The sequence below is a fragment of the Maniola hyperantus genome, chromosome 8 (genome assembly GCF_902806685.2).
Source record: "Maniola hyperantus chromosome 8, iAphHyp1.2, whole genome shotgun sequence".
NCBI lineage: Eukaryota > Metazoa > Arthropoda > Insecta > Lepidoptera > Nymphalidae > Maniola > Maniola hyperantus.
In genome coordinates this window covers 4,379,866-4,404,271 of record NC_048543.1, presented here as the reverse complement: position 1 = coordinate 4,404,271, position 24,406 = coordinate 4,379,866, and the positions used below count along the sequence as shown (strand labels likewise).

The 24,406-nt window shown below is 37.1% G+C and overlaps 1 protein-coding gene across 1 annotated transcript in view; it reads left to right on the top strand.

Annotated features, from left to right (window-relative positions):
* The window catches only part of LOC117984518 (uncharacterized), an 84,968-nt gene extending 61,142 nt beyond the window's left edge, over positions 1-23,826 (top strand). Inside the window, exons 3-8 of the mRNA XM_069500329.1 lie at positions 6,952-7,064; positions 8,694-8,789; positions 13,431-13,566; positions 15,831-15,964; positions 22,660-22,876; positions 23,663-23,826. Coding sequence (XP_069356430.1) covers positions 6,952-7,064; positions 8,694-8,789; positions 13,431-13,566; positions 15,831-15,964; positions 22,660-22,876; positions 23,663-23,814 — 848 coding nt within the window. The 3' untranslated portion in view covers positions 23,815-23,826. The remainder of the gene's footprint in view (positions 1-6,951; positions 7,065-8,693; positions 8,790-13,430; positions 13,567-15,830; positions 15,965-22,659; positions 22,877-23,662) is intronic.
* Positions 23,827-24,406: the final 580 nt, after the last annotated feature.

Below are 24,406 nucleotides of genomic sequence, written 5' to 3'. Positions count from 1 at the left end.
CAGCGCGAAAATAGTTCAGGTGCATCAATCTATTTACACCTGTCTATTCCTGGCTGACTGATTGACTCATCTATTAACACAGTGCTAAGTTCTCTTTGTGACGTTGTTCATCAAAATTTCAGAAGGGCCGTAAGTAATTATATAAATACGCAAGTGTGTTAGTCGGTCTGTCTGCTAGCTTTTCGTGGCCAATTTTAACCGATTTTAGCAGCATTCCGTACAGTCATAGCTTGAAATCCTGGGACAGTTATTTTTTCCCTGGGAAATTAAAGAGTACCAAGTGGTGTATAATATGAAAGGGCTTTACTTGTACATTCTAAAACAGATTTTCATTTATTTTAATGCATAATAGTTTTTGACTTACCGTGCAAAATGTCGGAAAAATACGACTGTAGAACGGAACCCTTGGTGCGCGAGTTTGACTCGCACTCGGCCGGATTTTCATTTTATTTTAAGCCCTTGACTGCAATCCTGCACCTGGTGGTAAGCGACGACGCAGTCTAAGATGGAAGCGGACTAACTTGAAAGTGGAATGGCAGTTTTAGTAAACTTGTACCCCTATCGGTTTCTACACGGCATCGTACCTCAACACAAAATGGTTTGGCAGCTCAGCTTTGCCGATAGGATGGTAAGCCGTTGCTTCCAATTCCAACCAGACTCAATAAATTTATTTTTATTTCGTCAGAAAGAAACCACTCAATATTCGGTATTCCTGTATAAAAAGGCACTAACACGTTGTTTACTCAAAGGAAAGTAGTCGAATAGGTAAGCTGATAGAATGCAAATGAGGTCGTCCGGCTTCCTAGCTCCTAGCACGCTCCGAGTGCGATAAGAGGCGGCCTTACAAAACGAATATTGGTTCGAGACGACCCAATGTCTTTTATATGTACCTCTTTTATGTACCTACATAGGAAAAGTCTGATTTCGAGTGACTATCTAGTATTGCTGTTCTATTAAAGAACTTTAAAGCTGGGACTTGTTGTTTTAAATAAAATTGCAACAGTACGCAGGCAAAAGTGAGGAACATCGATCTTTAGAAGGAGACAGCAGATTTGTAGAGCACTGTCTCGGTCGTTGAGTCCGACAAAGCGTCAAGTGTCATTCTAAAGGCCGATGTTCATCACTTTCGGCCTCGTACTGTACATACTTAGGTATATTCTTCTGTGCTTTTTGGAGATAAAGAAATGAGTATAGTAGATACGGATTTAAGTAGCTTCATCCATATGAAAGCTATCTTGTGTGTGTGTTCGTTCGTTCGTTTCTTAGGCGTTCGTGCATCAATCGTCCTATTGAGTTGAAACTTTGTACAGTTGTCGTTAACACTTGCGTTCGTGGCGCGCGAGCCGTATTGAAACGCAAGCCGGGCATCAGCTACTATGACCATGACGCGTCTAGCTATTACAAATCCGTGGCTTCAAGGCTAAATAATAAAATACAAAGTAAACCCTTATCAGCTAATCTTGTCGCTAGCTTTGTAGTAATTTGTCAAGGATTTATCAACTTAGTGCTTATCTCCAGTACTTTGTGGCTAAAGTACTGTGAGGTCTTTGAAACGACGCCTTAGGTAAGGTTTTAATAAAAGCATCCGGGGATTACGCTCTAAAAGTTTTATAACTTAAAAAATGTAAGCACAAAGAATTCAGGTGATAAAAATACCTTAAATTTTTCCTTAGGGTGAGGTCTAACGAAGGTTTACTATTTTAAGAGGTTTTTTTAAAAATTATTTATTAAAATAAAATTGTAGTAATCAGAGGAAAAGGAAAGAGTGGACAGGGAAGTGCTTTTCTCTACAAGAGATCTCTACCTGACCAGGCCCATCTTTCCCACTGGGCACTCTGGGCACGTGCCCAAGGCCCGCGATAGATAGGGGCCCACTAGTCCCTGCCAGATCACGAAACCATAACCGACCGACCGATATTTTATTACCAAAAAACATATTTATTTCGATAAAATCAAAGTTCAAAAAGGCCCACTCAAACAGAGGATCATAGAGATGGTTAACTATAGTCAAGACTGACTTATATATTCGATCCTTCTTGTTCACCCCCGACTAGGGTTCATGATTTCTCGAGCTTATCAATTTCTCGGGTCTCGAGAATTCTCGAGGCTAATTTCTCGGGTCTTCTCGGGTTGTCGAGAAATTTACATTTACGTACGGATTTGCATATTCTTCGGTTCCAATAATGCGATTAATCAACAAATTCAGTGGTTTCCTCTCAAATAAAAGTACCAAAATAATTATAAGACTTTTATTGACAGTCTTCAACATAATTAGCTTCTTTTTCTTAAAGAAAACTAAAAAAATAAGCTATTCTGACATTTGTGACTTATACATATATACAATTACAGCACAAGCACAGCATTAAAAAGAAAAAAAATCAACTTAAAACTTCTAGCTTCTTTCTTTTAAACAAAACAAACAATAAACAAAAATTTCAACATGAAAACGTTAACCTTATCCTAACTTATAATTAAATTACAATCACAGCACCATTTTTGGCATGTTAGGTAATTAGAAAAAAAATATCAAATGAAATTTTTGCATTTAAAACAAACGGCAAACGCAAATCGTTTTATTTTATAATTTCATAGACTCAAATATGATTTCTCGAGTTCTCGAGTTTTTTCGAGCTTGATTTCCCGGGAACAAAGCCCAACGATTTCCCGGGAATTCTCGGCTCGAGAATTCCCGGGAATGAACCCTACCCCCGACCCACTACTCTGTTAAGGTCATAGGGGCCTAATTATTCGTATGTGCCCAGGGCCTCCAATAGGTTAAAGATGACCCTGTTCCTGACCTTGTTAGTGGGAGAGGTTGTTAAAGAAGGAGAATAGGAACAATTTTGTAAGTTTATTGCATCGCATATTTTACGCTGTAACCCGTTTAGACTTATCCTAAATAAATAGTAGTTTTTCTGTTTTTATAAATTTTATATAGTACTAACTATAAGAATGTGTTTACCTATATACCTACAATACTACGTATCTGCCTAGTACCTACAATATTCTGCTACCATTCAACGAAATTCGTAAATTACGCCTAGTATTTACTTACGTCATTCCATCTTATTGCGTAAATTAATCTAAATTAAACATTATTGTATGGCTGTTCCCCAGTCGGGTTCACTTTATCTTAAGGCGCAGTTTATTACAGCAGTAACATGGAAATTACTTCATAAAGCAACTACGACGCTCCCAAGGCTGTGTATAAATATTAACTCTGTGTCAACCCTTCTAATAGCAACCCCTTCATGGCGAACATCTACCGAGATGTAAGTAAGACATATCAGTAGGGCGCGTTTATATCATGACGTATCAGGTAACTAACGATTTTTCGAACTATGTGCCCTGCCAATTGCCACTTCAGCTTCGCAACGAGTTTTTAGTGTTCCGTACCTCAAAGGGAAAAACGGAACCCTTATAGGATCACTTTGTTGTCTGTCTGTCCGTCTGTCTGTCAAGAAACCTACAGGGTACTTCCCGTTGACCTAGAATTATGAAATTTGGTAGGTAGGTGGGTCTTATAGCTGGTATTAGGGGAAAAATCTGAAACCGTGAATTTGTGGTCACATTACACAAAAAAAAATTGTGGTCATAAACTAATAATTAGTATTTTCAATTTTCTTAGTGAGATAACTACATATATCAAGTGGGGTATCATATGAAAGGTCTTCATCTGTGCATTCTAAAACAGATTTTTATTTATTTTTATGCATCATTGTTTTTGAATTATCGTGAAAAATGTCGAAAAAATAAGACTGCAGTACGGAACCCTCATTGCGCGAGCCTGACTCGCACTTGGCCGGTTTTTTATAAGTAGGTAATTACTAGTAATTGCTGCCCTTTGTGTCCAACCCACGTCCGCGCAGTAGTCCACGCAGACGAAGTCGTGGGCTGCATAAACTAGTTATTAATTAAGTTATTTAAGAAAAATACTAAGGGTTATGTATCAAACCTATCTATATATAGTAATATATTATTTATATGGGATTACCAATAAATCCGCTTAGCTTATTTAGGGTCCGTGATATACGCTGTATCTCGTAATTTATGGCGACCCTCAGACATTGTAGTCTTTGTATAGCATAATGTAAAAGGTATGGGCACTTTGTGAATATCCCTCTCTCATGTTAATATCTAATAATCGTAATCTCTAAATAGTATCTTACTGTCCTCTTCCCGACCGAATTTCGGCCAAGATGGCAAATTTCCACAGATATTAGCCATTTGCGCCGGAGATATATTATAGTGCACAAGTGTGTGCGCAAACATATTATATAGATGCATTATATGTATTCCCTCACTCGATGGAACAATTAACACCCAGCCAAACCTTGTACTTAGAAAACTGAAATGCAGAGGTTTCCTTTATAATATAGAATAGAATAGAATTTATTTTATTCAAATAGACGTATTACAAGTTCTTTGAATCGTTAACTAGTTTAATTTACCACTGGTTCAGAATGTCGTTCCTACCGAGAAGAACCAGCAAGAAACTCGGCGGTTGCTCTTTTCAAGTCATCCATTTACAACATTATTATACCATACTGTACAAGCAATTGCAGCCCCGTGCATTGCTGGAGCGAGTCAAATCCAAGCTTTCTTATCATTTACATAGTCTTCCACTGTATAATATGCTTTTTTAAGAGCATACTTTTAATTTAGATTAGACAAGAACTAAGGCTAGATTTTTCGAAATTCCCACGGAAGCGAAGTCGCGGGTAGTTGCAAGCAGAAGATAATGCGAAAAATTTACAGAGAAAAAATATATTTACAGTGATCAACATGGTAAAATATTCTGATTTACAATGAATTGTTTAAAGTGCAAATATATGTAAAACGTGTACAATAAAATTTTGCATGCTCGCGAACATGTTTAAAATTTTGCTTATTTGAGCTTCGAGCATTCTGGAAGTTAAGTTACAAACTTTCACGTACCATGTTTGCTGTTAACCTTTACTGTTAACTTGGAATTACATTTTGTCGTGTACTTTAAACAACATTCAGCTTTCAGTGAGTTTATTATATATCTTGAAGCTGAAGTTGTTTTCAGGGTTTAGGGAACCCTGAATGAACTTGTTACGTTTTCTAACTTTCCGCTTGCTTTGAAACGCAGGTGTTTTAATTAAAAAAAACCGGCCACGAGCGATTCAGACTCGCGCACCGAGGGTTCCGAACTCAGGTGATTTTTCGACATTTTGCACGATAAATCAAAAACTTATACATAAAAATAAATACAAATCTGTTTTAGAATATACAGGTAAAGCCTTTTCATATGATACCCCACTTGGTATAGTTACTTGGTATACTTTTAAAATTGAAAATACTAATTATTTTGTTCATTTACACATTTTTTTGTGTACATAAATCAAATCCATGGTTTTCAGATTAATTCCTTTACTTGTGCTATAAAACCTAACTACCTGCCAAATTTCATGATTCTAGGTCAACGGGAAGTAAGTACCCTAAAGGTTTTCGTGACCGACAGACGGACATATGGAAAGACAGACAGACGGACAGACAGATAGACAACGTAGTGATCCTATAAGGGTTCCTTTTTTCCTTTTAAGGTACGGAACCTTAAAAATTTGTCTACCTATCAGATAAGTAATACAAGTATGTACTAATCGCCTATGTCAGGAGTCAGGAAAACAATATTATGCAAACAAAGTTGCAGGCAATTGCTTGTAGATATTAAAATAACAAGCTATGTTTAACTGGGATGTAATTTAATTTAAATAGCTACTCGTTATTCAATTGGCAAATTAAACAATAACAGAAATATGATATTTACAATCGTGAAATTCACGAATCAATTATTACAATTAAATTCTGGGGAAATTATGCATCATTTCAAAATTCACGATATTATGCAAAATTTGACCCGGAATAGCTAACATTAATAGAGTTAGGTATTTTGATAAACTGTAGATATTAATGTACTGTTTGTAGACTTCTTTTCAGGAGGTCGGGGGTTCGATCCCGGGCACGCACATCTAACTCTTCGAAGTTATGCGCGTTTTATTTTAAGCAATTTAAATATATCACGTGATTTCACGGTAAAGGAAAACATAGCGAAGAAACCCACATCCCTAAGAGGTTTATTTTTATTATATTTTATTTTTATTTATTAGGTTTACTTACGCCTATTTACACTAATACATTAAAATAGTACTTATTCTAAACATATTACCTATAGGTACTTACTAAATGTGTTCGCCATTTATAAACTGTAAACACAACATTTTCAAAAACATGTTACAACAATAAGTCGATAGTAATACATAAAAGACACGAAAGAAGTGTATTCTAATAATATTGTTAACTACGACTAATATAAAGTAGGTAAACTACTTAGAGAGTTCTCCTTAATGTACTCAAAGGTGTGTGAAGTCTTCTTATTTTGAGAGGAAATCTGTACGAATTACAGTACGCGACAGAAAATAATGTACATCTACCTTAAGAAAGAGATAGCGGTTTTGTACAGCATTGTCTCTGTCGTTGAAACCGACAGAACGTCACAAAGGTATGAGTTACTCATGTACAAAGAACGCTCTAGAAAGCCGAAATCTCATTCTAAAGGTCGACGTGCATTTTTTTTTTTTTTTTTTTTAATAGATATAGCGAGCAAACGAGCAGGCGGGTCGGGTCACCTGATGTTAAGTGATAACCGCCGCCCATGAACATTTGCAGCACCAGAGGAGCCGCCGATGCGTTGCCGGCCTTTTAGGAATTTGTTGGTCCGCCCCTTGAATAACCCCATGTTATAATCTAGTGGGAACACCGCCGATGGGAGTTGGTTCCACAGTTTGCACGTGAAAACTGTGTTTCTGCCGCGTACTGTATTGAGCTGGAGATACCGGCACAAGAGCGAGTATGTCGATACCAGTAGTGTCATTCACAAGACATGGACGAGTTATGATATTTGAGTGGAATGTTCTTTTGTTCTAGTGGCAAGTATGGAAGCCGTATGGGTGGAGCTGCGAGCTCCGCGTTTCGTCGTTCACGGCCATAGCGCTGTGCTTCGCTGCGACCATAATGTCGACCCGGAAACTTTATACAAGGTATATTATAATGATCACTTGAACAGCGATGATATTAAGGGGACTCAGTTCGGTGCTTTCTCCATACAAACGTAGGAGGGAAAATACAACAATATTCGATATTGTACGCACAAAACTAAGAATTATATTGATTTATCTCGTCGTTATCTAGGTTCAATGATATCTAAAACATTGAAAAAAATATTGATTTAAAAGTTACGAGCCTCAAAAGATTCCTATTTTAACACTAAATTTATGACAACTTTGGGCGTAAATAAATAAGATTAGGAATATGAAAATTGTAAAACAATTTATCATTAGACGTAGTTTATTTATTCATTAGTTGAAATAACTTTACTTTGCAAACATAAATTCAGTAGTTTTTTCTCAAAAATACTTTTCCTAAACCTTTTTCGCGCGTTTGATTTCAGTGATAATCATCGTGCCTCTCAACTTTCTCATACAATGTCAAGTGAAAAGCAAACACGTTACCCACGTGCGCTGCCAATTTCGGTCGAGCGTCCTGCGTCACCTTAAACTTAATGTGTGAAAAAAATGATAGGTTCCTAACTACCTACGTTACATAAGTATTATGTGACGACTTAAAACTACTGCATATGGGTCAGACTTGTAGAGAGCGCTCTTGTGTGTTTCGTATATATTATTCTGTCTTATTCATCAGCGAGAACGCATTTTATATCATGTCTTGATCTATTTGCTGCACGCTCCCATAGTTCTTGGAAAGTCAGAATTATACGTGCCTGTTCGTAATTATTTTCACGAGTTAAGTACGAAAACGCATCCAAAGTGCGGTCGGCTTTATTTTATTGTTTTACTAGCGATTACTTTATATAACGTTATTAGAACTCGTTGAAAGTGCAGAGTTACTAGCACCTTATTAATACATAAATGCTTTATTGAAATATACCAGTGTAGTTGCCAGTTAGGTAAAGATCAGATAACGGTGCAAATACGCTAAGGGTATCCAACGATGCAAGATAAGCGAAACGCGAGCGCAATAGATTGCCTGTCAGATCCAGTTTGTAGCATTCGTGTAGTTCTCTTACCTGTACTCACTATTTAGGTTATGTACCAAGTACGTGAAAGTGTGTTTGTTGGTTTATTGGTTTGTTGGTTTGCTGGTTTATTGGTTTGTCCTTCAATCACTCCGCAACATAGCAATGGATCGGTGTTTTGCTAAGTCAAAGACCTGGAGAGTGACACCAGTAGCTTTAGGTTTTGAATTTCCACAATTTCAAAACCTAAATCTACGTGGAAGAAGTCGCGGGCATCACGTAGTAATATTATAAAGGGGTAAAGTTTGTAAGTTTGGATGTGGGGGGTAATCTCCGGAAATAAAGATCCGATTCTGAAAATTGTTTCACTGATGGACAGCTACATTATCCATGAGTGACATCCATTTCCATTCTAAAATTGCGAAAGTGTGTCTGTTTGTCCCTTCGTCTGTCTAAAGCACCCCCGAAATATAAAGCGCGAGCGAAGTGGGCGCGAAGTTTTTTACAATATTGCCCACGGCAAAATCTGTTGCTGTACAGGCCCGCAGCTCTGCTCGCGTGGTCAGTGTGTAGGTACCTATCGAAATCTATGGCGGTCGCCTTAGAATTTAAAAAAATACAATATTTGTCGCAGGTGGTGTTTTTCAAGAGTGGACAACGTATTATGCAGCATATTCAAGGCAGAGATCCACCGTTTGAGCTATACAACTTTACGGGGGCCGACGTAAACGTAAGTAAACTTTTATTACAATATGCACTCCCATTTTCTTTTAAGCGTAGAAAATTTGTTTCGTATTACACAAAAATTTTCATATTTTAGTGTTAGGATAAGTAATTCCACGAAGGAATAACAAATGAAAAATTTATTTAATGTACGACAACATGTGCCACTCATGTTTTTTTTAAAAGAATATTACCCATGTAGTTGACTAATATTCCCTTTCCCCTCCAACGAAGTGTCAAGTTTGTGCTAGGAGTAGGTACGACAATAGTTCAACGGGTGGTGTTTGAACCGCCAACCTTCCGGTTTTCAGTCTACTCCTTTAACCGTTGAGCTATTGAGGCTTATGTCAAGACTCTACCACATTAAGAAAGCAGTTTCTATAATCACCATGGTCGATAGTATACCAGAGCGGCCAAACAAAACAGTCTTGCCAGTAGCGTTTTTTTGTAGCGTAGTACTTGTACATAATATTATGTCCATTACATAGTGGTTTAGAGTATAGAGAGTATAGAGGTCGCGTCTCTCTGCCTTGACCGAAGCATGCGCCTTTGCCTCACAAGACACGATCGTACCAGTCGCACTGCCACGCAGAAGCGTATCGATTCGTATTTACACGATCTGAAAACTGATAATCTGATATATAGCCATTGCTTAAATTAATAAACCAACTCTGAGGAAATTTGAATATGATCATAGAAGCCTGTAAGGTACTGGCCCGATAGATATTAGCTTTCACTACCTATACAGGTTTGTTAGGCGTACAGATTTTGAAAAACGTAAATCCACGCGGACGAAGACGCGGGCATCAGCTCGTAATATTATGATTAAATGCAAAAGTTTGTTCGTTTGTTGGTCTGTCTTCCAATCACATCACAACGGAGCAACCTGAGTTTGCATGGGGTTCAGATTACCTACGCCGTAATAATAACCATCACAGTACACTTAAAAATGTAGAACGGATAGAATCGTCATCATATTACTTACTAGCTTATGCTCGCGACTTCTTCCGCTTGGACTACACAAATTTCAAACCCCTAATTCACCCCCTTAGGGGTTGAATTTTTAAAAATCCTTTCTTAGCGGATGCCTACGTCATCATAGCTATCTGCATGCAAAATTTCAGCCCGATCCGTGCAGTAGTTTGAGCTGTGCGTTGATAGATCCAGTCAGTCAGTCAGTCACCTTTTCCTTTTATATATTTTTACTTATTATATATACCTTCCTAAGTTCCTATTAATAAATACAAACTTATTCAATAAAAAGTTTTCTCAACTCGATATTCACAAATTGGATTGCACAATCAAAACTCCTAAAATCCAATAACGCTCACAACAATTAATTTTAGACGCTAACTTTTGTGTGTCTGTTTTAGGCTTACTCAGACATGTATCACATAGTAACCGACCCATAACCGCCACGGATCCAAAATTGCCTTTTCAATATTATAAATAGTTAATAGCACTTATACAATATATATGTACGAATAAAGCTGATATTGCAGACGTAAGTAGGTAAGTTGGTTCCTATCACGTCATGTTCAAAATTGCCGGACGATGGCATCTACGAGTATCTTCTATAATATAAAAAAAACCGGCCAAGTGCGAATCAGACTCGCGCACTGGGGGTTCCATAGTACAACCGTATTTTATCGACATTTTGCACGATTAATCTAAAACTACTTACTAGATCTCGTTCAAACCAATTTTCGGTGGAAGTTTGCATGGTAATGTTCATCATATATTCATTTTAGTTTTATCATTCTCTTATTTTAGAAGTTACAGGGGGGGGACACATTTTACCACTTTGAAAGTGTCTCTCGCGCAAACTATTCAGTTTAGAAAAAAGTGATATTAGAAACCTCAATATTATTTTTAAAGACCTATCCGTAGATCCGTAGACCCCACAAATATGGGTTTGATGAAAAAAAATTGAGTTTCAGTTCTAAGTATGGGGAACCCAGTTTATTGTTTTTTTTCTATTTTTGTGTAAAAATCTTAATGCGATTCACAGAATACATCTACTTACCAAGTTTCAACAGTATAGCTCTTATAGTTTCGGAAAAAAGTGGCTGTTTTTTTTTATTCAGATACAAGTTAGCCCTTGACTGCAATCTTACCTGATGGTAAGTGATGATGCAGTCTAAGATGTTAGCGGGCTAACTTGGAAGGGATATGGCAGTTTTTATTAAACCCGTACCCCTTTGGTTTCTACACGGCATCGTACCGGAACGCTAAATCGCTTGGCGGCACGGCTTTGCCGGTAGGGTGGTAACTAGCCACGGCCGAAGCCGCCCACCAGACCAGACCAGAAATTTAGAAATTATAAAATTCCAAACCCCTGCCAGGAATCGAACCCGGGACCTCCCACTAATAAGACCACAGCGCTCACGACTGCGCCAGGGAGGTCGTCCGACATACTGTGACATACGGACGGACAGACAGACAGACATGACGAATCTGTAAGGGTTCAGTTTTTGCCATTTGGCTACGGAACCCTAATGAATCACTAAATGTGTTGGTCATCGCAAATCTCGAGAACAGCTGAACCGATTTCGCTAATTATTTTTTTATAATATTTCTTGAAGTACGAGGATGATTCTTACGGAGAGAAAAATTTAAAAAAAATTGAATCGACTGTTAGGCGGAACGAAGTTCGCCAGGGCAGCTAGTTTTCAATAGAATTCGAGCTTATAGTGTCTGTGTAGCGTTTTGCAGTTATTTAAAATGTGAAAGGTGAAGATTGCATAGGTATCGGATATTTCGATATTCTATAGAAAAATTATATCACCCACAAGAAACTCCTTAGAAGACCTTCAGTGATGATAATTTTGATGCATAGAGATAGAAAAGAAATGATAATAATATTCTTTGGTTTTTCACATTTAATTACAAATACTTACTTCAAAGGGGAAGTTTACGAAATGCAGTCTTATCAAGCCGTCCTAAAAGAAAACTTATGTGAAATTTCACGACTCGTAACCCATGTAGTTTCAGAGATTTGGTGATAGGTCAGTCCTTTTCTTTTGACTAAAAAGTCACCCGTGGGAAGCTGACTTTTGGCCAGCTATTATTTTAGTCTTTTTAGTTATAAAGGTCAGAAATGTTAAACTTGCAAGAATAATTCAGAACGTGTTAGGAATTCTGTTGATCTGTGGAATACAAATAAGACGTTTCAGACTACATAGGAACTCCATTACAATTTGAATAGAAAAATAGAATGTGCGAGTTACAGATAAAGGTTTTCCACATGTACTACCTACTTTAAATTCTTGAACATTGGTTCAAGTACTCGTTACTGGAATAAAAGCGTTTTCACGTTACACAATCCGATATATATCGAAACCTACGAGTATATTAGCAGACGTAAAATGCGGGAGAGTTTTACAAACAAAACTGCACTGTCTGTACTTTAATCTATAGTGCGTATATATTAATGTTTAAAAAAATTAAAACTCCACTATCTAACACCACATTCTCAAAAATATTGATTAAAATAATCCGTTTAAAAATTAGGTTACGATCAAAACGGTTTTGTAAAACTACACTCCACTCAATCCGTTCCGTTCAGATAGACAAACAAAGTCCTACCACGGGTGAATGCCTAAAGTTGCTTATTTGTCCCAGGAATAAACCCTCCTTAACAACAATGCTTGTTCGTTGGCTCATTGGTTTTCCTTTAATCACGTTGCAACAGAGCAAGGGATCAACGGGATTTTTCGCATGGGTATTGACAATCAAATATCTGGAGAATAACATACGCTACTTTTATCCTGAAAAATCATAGAGTCTACGGGATTTGCAAAACTAAATTTACGCAAACGAAGACCCGGGTCATTGAGAAAATTATAATAATAGCCTCTTACCGTTTCACATTATTTCCAGCTTATATTATTATATTTTACTATAAAGAGGATAAAATTTAGTTACCTACCTCAGTTGGAAGAAAGTTGAGGCATTAGTTAGCCTTTCTACGAAGTAGGTACGTCAAAGTTTCAAACTTTCTATTAATAGGTTAAGTGAAATAAAATATAGTGTTACATTTTACCAACGCTTGCTATTTTACTTTACTTTTATTCATCTGCAGTCTTTACTCGGCTCTAACCTGGATGTCACGTATTCTTCAACAATGATAATTCACAAGCGAGTAAGAATTAAGAGACAGAGTAAAAGCATAGTACTTATCTATTCATTATTTTAATTTTAATACCCTATCCAAGAAAATTGTTATGTAAGTAATAAGTACAAGTTAGTCATTAAAAAAGATTAACAGAGATTTCTTCTGGCTTTATAAAATACATTCTAAGAACAGAAATAAGAACAACCTTTCTTAGATTTAAGTGCATTGTATCTAATCATATTTTTTTTAAACTGGATGTTTTTTTTCTGATCTACGTTGTTGTATAATACCTAAGTACATAGACCACTTTCACAAACTTTTTCGGATATCTATGAAAGGCTAACAAAATATAATATCTTTTTTGTAACCTGTCAAGTGTTTTGTGGTGAGATAAAGTATATACATACATACATACATACATACATACATACATACATACATACATACATACATACTTATATTAGCACCTATAAACAGAAGCGGTTACATTACAATACAACTTAATTTTAAACACTTACTTGCTTGTTTCAGTTACCCAAAATGACTCCGACTTCAATAACATTAGAGAGGATGGACTTTGCGGCATCCGGACCCTATGCCTGTGAAATAGCTCTGGAAATACCACTGTACTCGAAAGCGTCCAAAATACATGAAATTAGCGTTATTGGTAAGTGAAACCCAGCAACAATCTATCATTTCCAGTTATTTCGCAAAAGTTACCTACCTGGATTTGTACTTGGACTTTCTTTCTTCTTTTTAAATCATTCAATCAGCATGTTAGTGTTAAGAGATATAGACCCTCTTAAGTGCGCGTTACCACACAGTCTTCCACCATACTCATCCAAAGGTCGTCCCACACTGCGCTTGCTGGTGCGAGGTCTCCACGTCTGCCCTAACAGCCGTCGGTTCTGCGTCAAACTTTGAACGTTGAACACTGTAAAATTTCCAAAGTTATGAAATTCCAAGTACCATGTAACATGTAAGTTACTCAGTGGCAAGTACTGCGAATCAGATAATAGTCTTTAAACGCGTTCGGCGTGGCCACCGAGGCGTGATAAGCGAAACGCGAGCGTAGTATATCGCCTGTCAGACTCAGTTCGTAGCTTTCGTAGGCTCGTAGCGAAGCCGTAGCATATAGCTCCACTTAGGTTATTACGTACTCTCTTTGACCCATTTTAAAACATCGAGGTTTTTATATTGACACATTTTTTTGTGTACATGTACTCAAACCCCTGACTTCTATTATACTATTAATACGAATAAGCTGGACATGCGATTGCCAACCTGTTTTTGAAGCAACTTGATGTTCGCATTACGGCGTTGATAGCAGCAGTGAACGTCGTGTGAGCGTACTCGGAACTAAATATTAGTGATGAGACATTCTGTCAACATAGTGTCATCACGAAAACCATTTGACACAGTGTTTATTTTAATACCCGGTACGCTCGGTGGGGCGCTTAGAGTCGGCACAAAAAATAATTGTAATTTTTATGGCGCACAATTTTCAGCGTAATTTGTAATATATCCATTTCAGTGACTCCGATAGAGTAATAGCCGATTTAAGGTTAAGTTACCACCTAAGCAGCGGAGTAAAGAGGAGAGGTGTTCAGTCGACCAATCAAATTTTTAACATTAGATGAAGTAAAAAAATTATCACGTCACCTTTAAAAAAATCTGATTGGTATATGAATATTCTCTCCACTCCGCTTGGGTGGCAACCGGGCCTTGAGGAAGCTGTCGATAATGGCTTACATAACAGAAAATTTCTATTTCCTATTATACGTCAGAAATAAAAATGATTTTCATGTGAACGTGTCAACATTTAATTGTATAAAATCTACGGTAGAATGTTTATTTTAAGAACTTGTTAAGATTCATATTATTACCACTTTAGTGCACTCAACGAAGCCAGCCTTTGTGCAATTTTTACACTTCGACTAGTCGCTTCGCTTTGTTGAACGCTAAAAATGCCTACACAGTACACAGACATATTAGTGTTGTTTTCTCTCATTTTTAGCCTTTTTTCCGCCCCGGATGGAGAGAGCTAGATAGAAAATATGGCTAAGCGTAGTTCTGACCTCTTAACCCTATTTTGTGTATATCTCGAATATGTTCTTCTGGAGTTAGATTTTAATTATTTCAATACAAACTAAATCCAACATTCTATTTAGACTTGCTTCCCTCAGGGACGTGCGAGGATGCGTAACGAGATAGGTATGCGTGTTAAATCTTCTAAGGAATTATTTCATTTTCACAGCATGGCTGGACCAGGCACTAAGGCCAATTATTTATTGGCAAATATTATTTAACATAACCTTTAGTTTTTGAATTGATTAATGATATATAGATTTATAAGGTACCGTCATCTTTATATATATATTGGAACCGCAATTGGTACTTGAAATTGTACACTTTAGGAAAAAATGGTAGGTATGTGACTCTAAACTCATCTGTGAAATCAGGGGTTCCGTGAAAATAGGAATCGAATGAGTACGTCATATTTGTATGACGGCCACTTCGACGAATCACGGATACAAACCGAATACGGATGAGTGCACAAACGCCCTAAGGGTAACCGCACTTTGGACGCATTTTCGTACCCACGCATTTGACTCGTGCGCACACGTATGAATACGCACGAACAATCTCGACCTTCCAACTACGTGGATTGTGTGCAATCTAAGGGCGTTTGTGCACTCATCCGTGTTCGGTTCGTATCCGTGATTTTTCGAAGTCGCCGTTATACAAATAGGACGTACATTCGATTCGATTCTTTTTACGGATCCGTGACTTCACGTATGAGTGCACAAACGCCCTAACTCGCACTGTCGGGATAGTTTGTGCGTGTTCGTATGTATTAGCAAAAGTGAAATTCGTACAAAAACACATCCAAAGTGCAGTTAGTCTAAGTCTGTTTTCATTTGCTTGCAGTTCGACAGAAATTCCGTCCAAGAATAAAGATAAAGCATAAAAAGCTGTCATCTAATGAGGACTTGGAAGCTTCGTGCCAGAGCGCCCCCGCGCACCCCGCCCCACACCTCACCTGGCTCATCAATAATGTTAAGGTACGAGAAAAAGAATTACTTAATTGAGAATGGTAAAAGAAAACCTGCATGCCTGAGATTTCTTAAAGGTGTGTCAAGTCTGTCAAACCCTTCTGATTCTGAGGGGAGGCCTGTGCTTAGTAGTAGCCCGACGATGGGTTGAGATGATGATGATAAACCGTAAATCTACTGATCGCTTGGTGTCTAAAAAAGTCACTTGCTATTAAAAGCAAAATCCACCTCTGTATAATATGTATAAACAGGCGCAAGACCGAGGCGTGTGGAAGTCCCTACAAAAGATCTATGTGGCCAGCAGTGGACGTCTATCGGTCGTTGATGATGATGATGATGCTATAACCAGAACGCTAGTAAAAACTTATCTTTTTTTTTTTTTTTTTAATTATTTATTCATAATAATTTTACAAAGTTTCCTACATATCTATCTCGCCAAACTGGTGGGCCAGTTTGTTGGCGAGGTGGCGCTCTTAATACTAAGTACATAACTTACTACTATATTTCCTTAACGCTATTCATACACCTATATCTATTCTTATAATAAAAACTGTACTACATACTAATTTAAACCTACCTACTTCACTAAAAGATAAACTAACACAATTGAGTATTCTAACAACTTACTAATAAATAACCAAAGAAAACACAAAAATACAATTAAATAATTAAGAAGCATGATAGTCAGTTAGAGAGTCCCTAAGTAAGTGTTTCTTTAACCTCTTCTTAAGGACTCCCTCACTGAGCCTATCGATATCCTCCCCAGCCCAACCGATTGCATTAAATATTTTAGGAACTAAATATGCGCTTATTCTTCTACCGTAGTAGTTATACATTTTTGGCTCTACAAATCTCACCTTCCTATTTTTCCTAACATTATCCCTCATTTTGACCTTTTTTTAAAATTTGTTGAGAAAAAATTATTTTTTACTATTAAGTATTCTACTTTCCTGTTAACAGGTAAAATTTTCAAGTCAATCGTACGGCGGTTACGCACTCATCCGATCCGAGTCCGTGAAAATACGTTCCTTTTTGTTTTGTATGGGAGCTTATGATAATGTCGCAGATGATCGCTGGTATTCTCACGGATCTTCCGTCTTCCAAGTTCTATCTGTCGATAGAACTCGGATGATGGAAATGCAGCGCGTAATCGACGTTATTGTTATACTACCTAAACACAATCCAACACCAATAACCATTTGCCTCATTTTGTATTTTTAGTGATTTAGTATTTTTCCAACCCGCAATGTATAGCGTGCAATACTCGGGTCAATGCCCCGCCTACGATGCGGCATTGACTCCGAGTGGCCACTTACGTAACTTTCGTTGATCTCTAGCCTTAGTCAGATGTTTTATTTGCAATATGTCGTAAACTTTTACAAAAATAGAGGATTTTTTACCTAATATTTTTTTCGCGTTTTTTTCTGTAGTAACAAAATATCAGTAATCATCGTATCACCTGTCTTTGTTTTTGCCAGCGTTCTGGTAACACTTTTTATAGAAATAAAAGAAATAATCAAATTATGTTATCATACCTAATATTTATTATTTTGTTATTAAAAAATGTATCGGATCGCATCGCTTTATTAGTTTTGAACTGTTTTCGTTTTGAAATCAATCGTGCGTTAATCGCCACTGTCCGATTAATTATTTCGAGTCGCATTGCGTTTCCGACCCGTTTCCCAAAATTACTTTCATAATTACCCAATTACACATAATGTACGTATGCGAGATGCGAGATATTTTACGCGATACACCTAATGTGACGGTGTTAACATTTCACATAATTATGCCTATTAGAAACAAAACACTTTTGCTGTTAACAGACTAAATAACTTGGTTTAAAGTACCTGATACTTTTGTTCATATTCCTTACTAGCTTATGCTTGCGACTTCGTTTGCGTGGACTACACAAATTTCAAACCCCTATTTCACCCCCTTAGGGGTTGAATTTTCAAAAATCCTGTCTTTGCGAATGCCTACGTCACAATAGCTATATGCATGCCAAATTTCAGCCCGATCCGCGCAGTAGTTTGAGCTGTGCGTTGATAGATCAGTCAGTCAGTAGTCAGTCAGTCACCTTTTCCTTTTATATATTTAAATTTTTATTGTACTGGTAGTCAATTGTTAGATTTTCCTAATTAGACACATAGGTATTATCTTATGATAGTTTACTAGATGATGCCCGCGACGTCATCCGCGTGGATTTGGGTTTTTAAAAATTCCGTGGGTACCCTTTGATTTTCTGGGATAAAAAGTAGCCTATGTCCTTCCCTGGAATGTAAGCTAACACTGTACCAAGTTTTATCAAAATCGGCTAAACTGTTGGGCCGTGAAAAGCTAGCAGACATACAGACACACTTCTTAGCAGTCAGATGAACTAAATTTTAGTAAAACTGTTTATTATTATCAGAGATGACAGTCTGCTATAATCTCATCCTATAATCCTTTTACCGGCACCGAAGCTCCTTCATAAGCAAAGGCGGAAGTTATAACGTTTTTATACACCCCAAGTTCCAAGCTTGATTTATTTACACCGACACGAACCTCAACCATCCATGCAAAAACCTTATTTTGTGCTCATGAAGCTGATAATAAATCTTAGTAGGTAAGTATATTATGCTAGTTATATTATCGGGGACTGAAATATATTTTAGAGAAACGAAGATCATAATAATAGTAAAAACCAGACCTCCATGTGAAGTAGGCACAGTCGGAGAGCTTCAGGCAGGGTTTACTCAAATCTCAAAACACCTAAACACCTTCTGCTTCTTGGTATTTCGGTTTTAAACCTTAATATACTATAGATGCTACATTTTAAAATATAAGCTAAGAAATCAAAATACTTACGATTGTATACTTTCGTAAATCATGCTACTCATGTGCCATGAAAGGAATCGGCTGTACACACTATATTTTTGTCGGTGTATGCCCGATTAGTTATAGTACCGCCAGTACTAGTGACTATGAGCGGGTGCAAACCTTGCTTTGTTGCTGACTGTACCTAGTAGCGTTGCGGTGGCGGCAATGCATCAATTTTATCTCGCATCGACTAACTCAGAAGTATGAGGACATCGAAGCTAGTTGGCCTATAAAAATGTTTATTTGCTAAAGGGGTATACAAACTCGTAAAATTAAACCTAAAAACCCAGATAAAGTTTTCATGTTTACAATGTCCACAGAAAGGTGCATGGAAAATCACCTTTTAATGTATATTGCTAGCTATAAACCTTTGATGTCACTTCGAAAACTAAATTCATACGAATACAACTTACCGGCGTTGATAAAACGCGCGATTACCTTTTATGTGGTCATTTATCTTCCCATAAAACTTTTACAGCGATAGCTGCACACCATTGCCGTATAATTTTAGGCTGGATACCCATTGAGTATACCTAGTGCGTGCAAAGCAAGTAATCCAATCTGCCCCCCGATTGTGTAAGAAAAACGTATTCATCGTTATCGTAATCGTCAAAAAATTATGTGTTTTGATTGGTTGATTCGCTGGTTACATTTTGTCACAGCCAATCAAAGGGCTGAATTTTTTGATGATTACAATAACGATGAATACGTTTTTCTTACACAATTAGGGGGCTGGAGTTGCAAGCTGCAACACGACATTTGCGTAAACTCGTAGACTAAAGGTGAAAAATAAACAAGACCGGCTAAGCAATGAACCAAAAGCTTAATTTGCTGTAATCCGCTGAAACAGGTCGAATCTGTATGGTGCAACATGCAGCATGCGAAATGCACCGCCCGCCCTCCCACTGCTAAACATGCAGGAAGAAGCAGCCACCAGGCAAACAATCCGCACCACCACCACGCAGCACCACACAAATCCCAAACACACTCGACGCACGTTTCGCCCCGACACCGGAGCATCCTCAGGAGATGTAGACCTTACAACCTTCTCCTGAGGATGCTCCGGTGTGGGGGCGAAACGTGCGTCGAGTGTGTTTGGGATTTGTGTGGTGCTGCGTGGTGGTGGTGCGTATTGTTTGGCTTTTTTAGCAGCTTTGACTTCCATTATGACGCTTGGCGATGGTTGACTGAAAGTATTTAAGCATTAATTTATACCAGCTAAGTAAACTGAATCTTCAGCTTCTTTTTAAGGTTTCGTAGTACAACAATGAATAAGTTTCGTCTAGTTTTTCTGCTTGTCACAGTTATCTCACAAACTTATTGTCACAGGGCGCTACACGCTAAGAAAATCGTGATATCTGCTCAACATGAAAAGCGGGAGATGAAAAAAATTTTACCTCATTGAAATGTTATTTTCTCAAACAGTTTTCAGAACAAAATTGCCGTTTAAAAATACTGACCTCGCAATTTCCATGCGCGTTCTGACCCGCACTTGGCCATTTTTAGATGCTATGGCAGTTAGATAGAAAATACTCAGAATTAGTAGCTAATGTGCAGCCAGCCTTAGAACTTCGATATTTCGGCGCTTGGCATGGCATGAATTCGTCAAATCCAGTCCAGGGATAACCACTCGTAGGCGTATAAAAAATTTATAGCTTCCGGACTTTTTCATAAACGACTTACGTTTGTTAGGTAGTTTTGTGTTACCCGTTCATTAAACGATTAAGTTTTTTTCTTTTTTATTCTGATACAAATCAGCCTTTGACTGCGATCTGACTAAGTAGACGGTAAGTGATGATGCAGTTAGAATAGAAGCGGGCTAACTTGGAAGGGTTATGGAAATTTCATTAAATTTCTAGGTTTCTACATAGCATCGTATCGAAACGCTAAATTGCTTGGTGGTACAGTTTTGCCGGTAGGGTGATAACTAACTACGGCCGAAGCCGCCCACCAGACCAGACCAGAGACAATTAAGAGCACTCTTCCCAAGACAGGCTGAGTAACAAAAAGGACTGCTGGAAGAAATCTCTTCAGTAGTAATGTTCCTTTGTACACGTCATATAATTATGAGTATATTTTAGTTTTAAGCTACTGGTACATAAATCACTACTCATAATATTATACCTAAATGCGAAAGTGTGTTTGTTTGTTGGTCTGTTTGGTGGTCCTTCAGTCACGTCGCAACGGAGTAATGGATCGACGTGATTAACACAAATTGTACAGCCGCTCGATTGCGGTAGAATGACAGCTACAATGTCACGATCACAATCACCTCTGATTGGTTGACCAAAAGAGAATAGCACAAATTCAGCCAATAATAACAATTGAAATTGTAATAATGACGCATAGTTAAAGACCTGGAGAGTGACATAGGCTACTTTTCATCCCGGAAAATCAAAGAGTTCCCGCGGGATTTTTAAAACTAAATCCACGCGGACGAAGTCGCAGGCATCAGCTAGTAAACAGATAAATAAACATGCTGTTACGATACAAAATATTCCAATTTTGATGACCTATCATTAATTTATATCATTCCCAATTATGCAAATTAATTTTCGGATACGAGCTAGAAACACAATAACGAGCGAAATTAATTAAACAGATAGCAGACAGTTTTGTTGATTAACGCTCGATTGATTTGAAAACAGTTAGTGCGAAAAAAAACATGGGGCAAAAATAACAATGGGGCATATTGGATTCATTCATTTCAATTAATCAAGAACCATTACCCAAACACAACTCCTTTGGGTTTATTAACGTTATCTTAAATTACTGGTTAATTTATATAGAAAGAAAGAAACACGTTTTGTTTCAACAATTGGCAGTTACATCGTTTTTAAAACCATATACCTAATCGGATTTAAAAAAAATAAGTTGACTTCAATTAATTGTTTTATGTATAAGTTCCGCAAATTGCTAATGCGCGTGGCCACCATTTTAGTGACGTCGGCACAAGACTGAAGTTTCGAGGTGATGGTAGATTTTTACTTAAACTTACGTCAAGTGACATCAAAATGACGTAATTTCGATGTTAATGAGACATGGTTCCAGCGCAATAGCAATTCGCGGGACTTATACATAAAACAATTAACTGAAGTCAGCTTATTATTATTTTTTGAATTAAAAATAACAATGGAGCATATTGGATTCATTCATTTCAATTAAGCAAGAACCACCATCCCAACACAACTCGTTTGAGTTTATTACCTTATCCAATGCTTACCTGTTGCTCTTAATTACTGGTGAATTTATATAGAAAGAAAGAAACACGTTTTGTTTCAAAAATTGGCTTCAGTTTCATCGTTTTTAAAACATAATCGGATCAAAAAAAAAAATAAGCCGGCTTCAAATTTCAATAAATTGTTTATGTTCTATTAGCGATTTCGTCCTCGTGACATAATTTATAGTTTACTAGCTGATGCCCGCGACTACGCCTGCGTGGATTTAGGTTTTTAAAAATCCTGTGGGAAGTCTTTGATTTCCCGGGATAAAAGGTATAGCCTATGTCACTCCCTAGGTCTGTAACTATGCCCATGTAAAAAATTACGTCAATGCGTTGCGACGTGATTGAAGGACTAACCAACAAACAAATATACTTTCGCATTTATAATATGGGCAGTGATGGGTAGTGGTCAATCTAATGTTTTATTTATTTTATTATTTTATTTACACTTTATTGCACACAACACAAAGTAAACATTGAAAAAACACAATACAAGGATCTTAATCTAATAGCTGTAGCATGCAAAGGCGGCCTTATCGCAACAATGTGGCTAAATGGCTAATGTTTCACAATAAGTAACGAGTTTCTTTAAATTTCTTTATTAAAATTATTTTGCTAGGTGGACGAACGGATGACAATACCCCATGGCACGGTGAATGTCCACCGTCTCCACCATGGCCAGCCGCTGTCGCTTACGAACTCCTCGCTGCGCTTCCCCCTGTCGAGCCTGCAGCTATCACCGAACCAAACTGTATACATCACCTGTCTGAGTACAATACCCAGCTACGCAAGCTTGACTGAGGGCTTTGCTGATGTCCAGAACCATACCGTTCCTGGTAAGTAAAAATTAATATTTTTTAGGCAATGCTTGGTCTGTAGTTTACTAATAAATAAATAAATAATATTTTATTTCAGACCAGAAGAGTCCATATTTAAATTTAAATTAACAACTATATACTCGTATTTACTAGAGTTAGTGTATATTTCCTTATAGTTATGTTAGTAATGTTAGTGCTAAGTAATTAAATAAAATGGCCTACCGTGGCAGCTCTAGGCGCCCCGTGGCCACAGCCACCCAGTGCTTAGTTATTGGGCAATGGGCAGCCTATCCTATCTTTGATTGCACCCAGAATGCTGTTGTGACTGCTACGAAGGCGCTGTAGGAGTGAGGCCACCTTTTTACGGATGATGGCAGGAAAGGCATCAGTCCTGTCCTCCGTGAACATCCCACTTGCACTACAGTCAATATTTCGTTGATTTTGACGAATCTCAACCCATAATATTTTATGGGTCTCTGAATCATGAAATTTGGCAGGTAGGTTGGTCTTATAGCAGACATAAGGGGAAACATCTGAAAACCGTGAATTTGTGGTTACATCACAAAAAAAATTAAAATGTGTACGTGAACAAATATTTAGTATTTTCAACTTTTAAAGTACCATATTATGAAAGGGCTTTACCTGTACATTCTAAAACAGATCTTTATTTATTTTTATTCATACCTAATAGTTTTTGATTTATCGTGCTAAATGTCGAAAAAATACGACTGAAGTACGGAACCCTCGGTGCGCGAGTCTGATTCGCACTTGACTGGTTTTTTAATTACTTGTTTCATTTCACAGTGAGCGTAGTTCGCATGGTGCCGGTTCCAACGCAGCTCCCAGTAAAAATTATAAGTGTCGATCAAAATCGATCTAGCTATTTAGTTATAAACTATAATAGTTTTTCTATATTAGTCGTTGTTACAATTTGGAATTCGATAGAAAAATTATAAATGTGAATATGTGGTATGTACTTAGTTTTGAATTATGTGTATAGATATTGCCCTGTCTCATTTTTTTTATAAATCTTGCTTAGTGTACTTTTAATTGAATTATATAGGTACCTATTTTTTTTAAATAATTAAGTAAATATTTACTGATTTAATTCTTTCAACATTCTTTTCATCTTTTAAAAAAATATTGCATATATTATAGTAACTTGAAACATGACTACTTAATATTATTATAACACGAATAATTGTTTAAATTTAATGTTTGTTATTATTCACGGTTATAGAAGAAATAGTCCGAGAGCCCTTAGGATATTTTCAGTAGATGTTTGATAAAAGCTGAAAACTTGTTCTTCATCAATCATCATCATAAATCATCAAGATAAATTTTATTTAACTATTGTTAATGTACTTAAGTATGAAATAAGTAAATCCTTATATACGCATTTAATATAACATTTAAAATTACCGCATTATAAATGTGAAAGTGTGTCTATCTACCTTTCCCCCTGGCTGTCAGCCTGTTAACTATTTCACGCCCCATCCGTTAAACGAATTTTGATGAAATTTGGTACAAAGATAACTTGCATCCCTG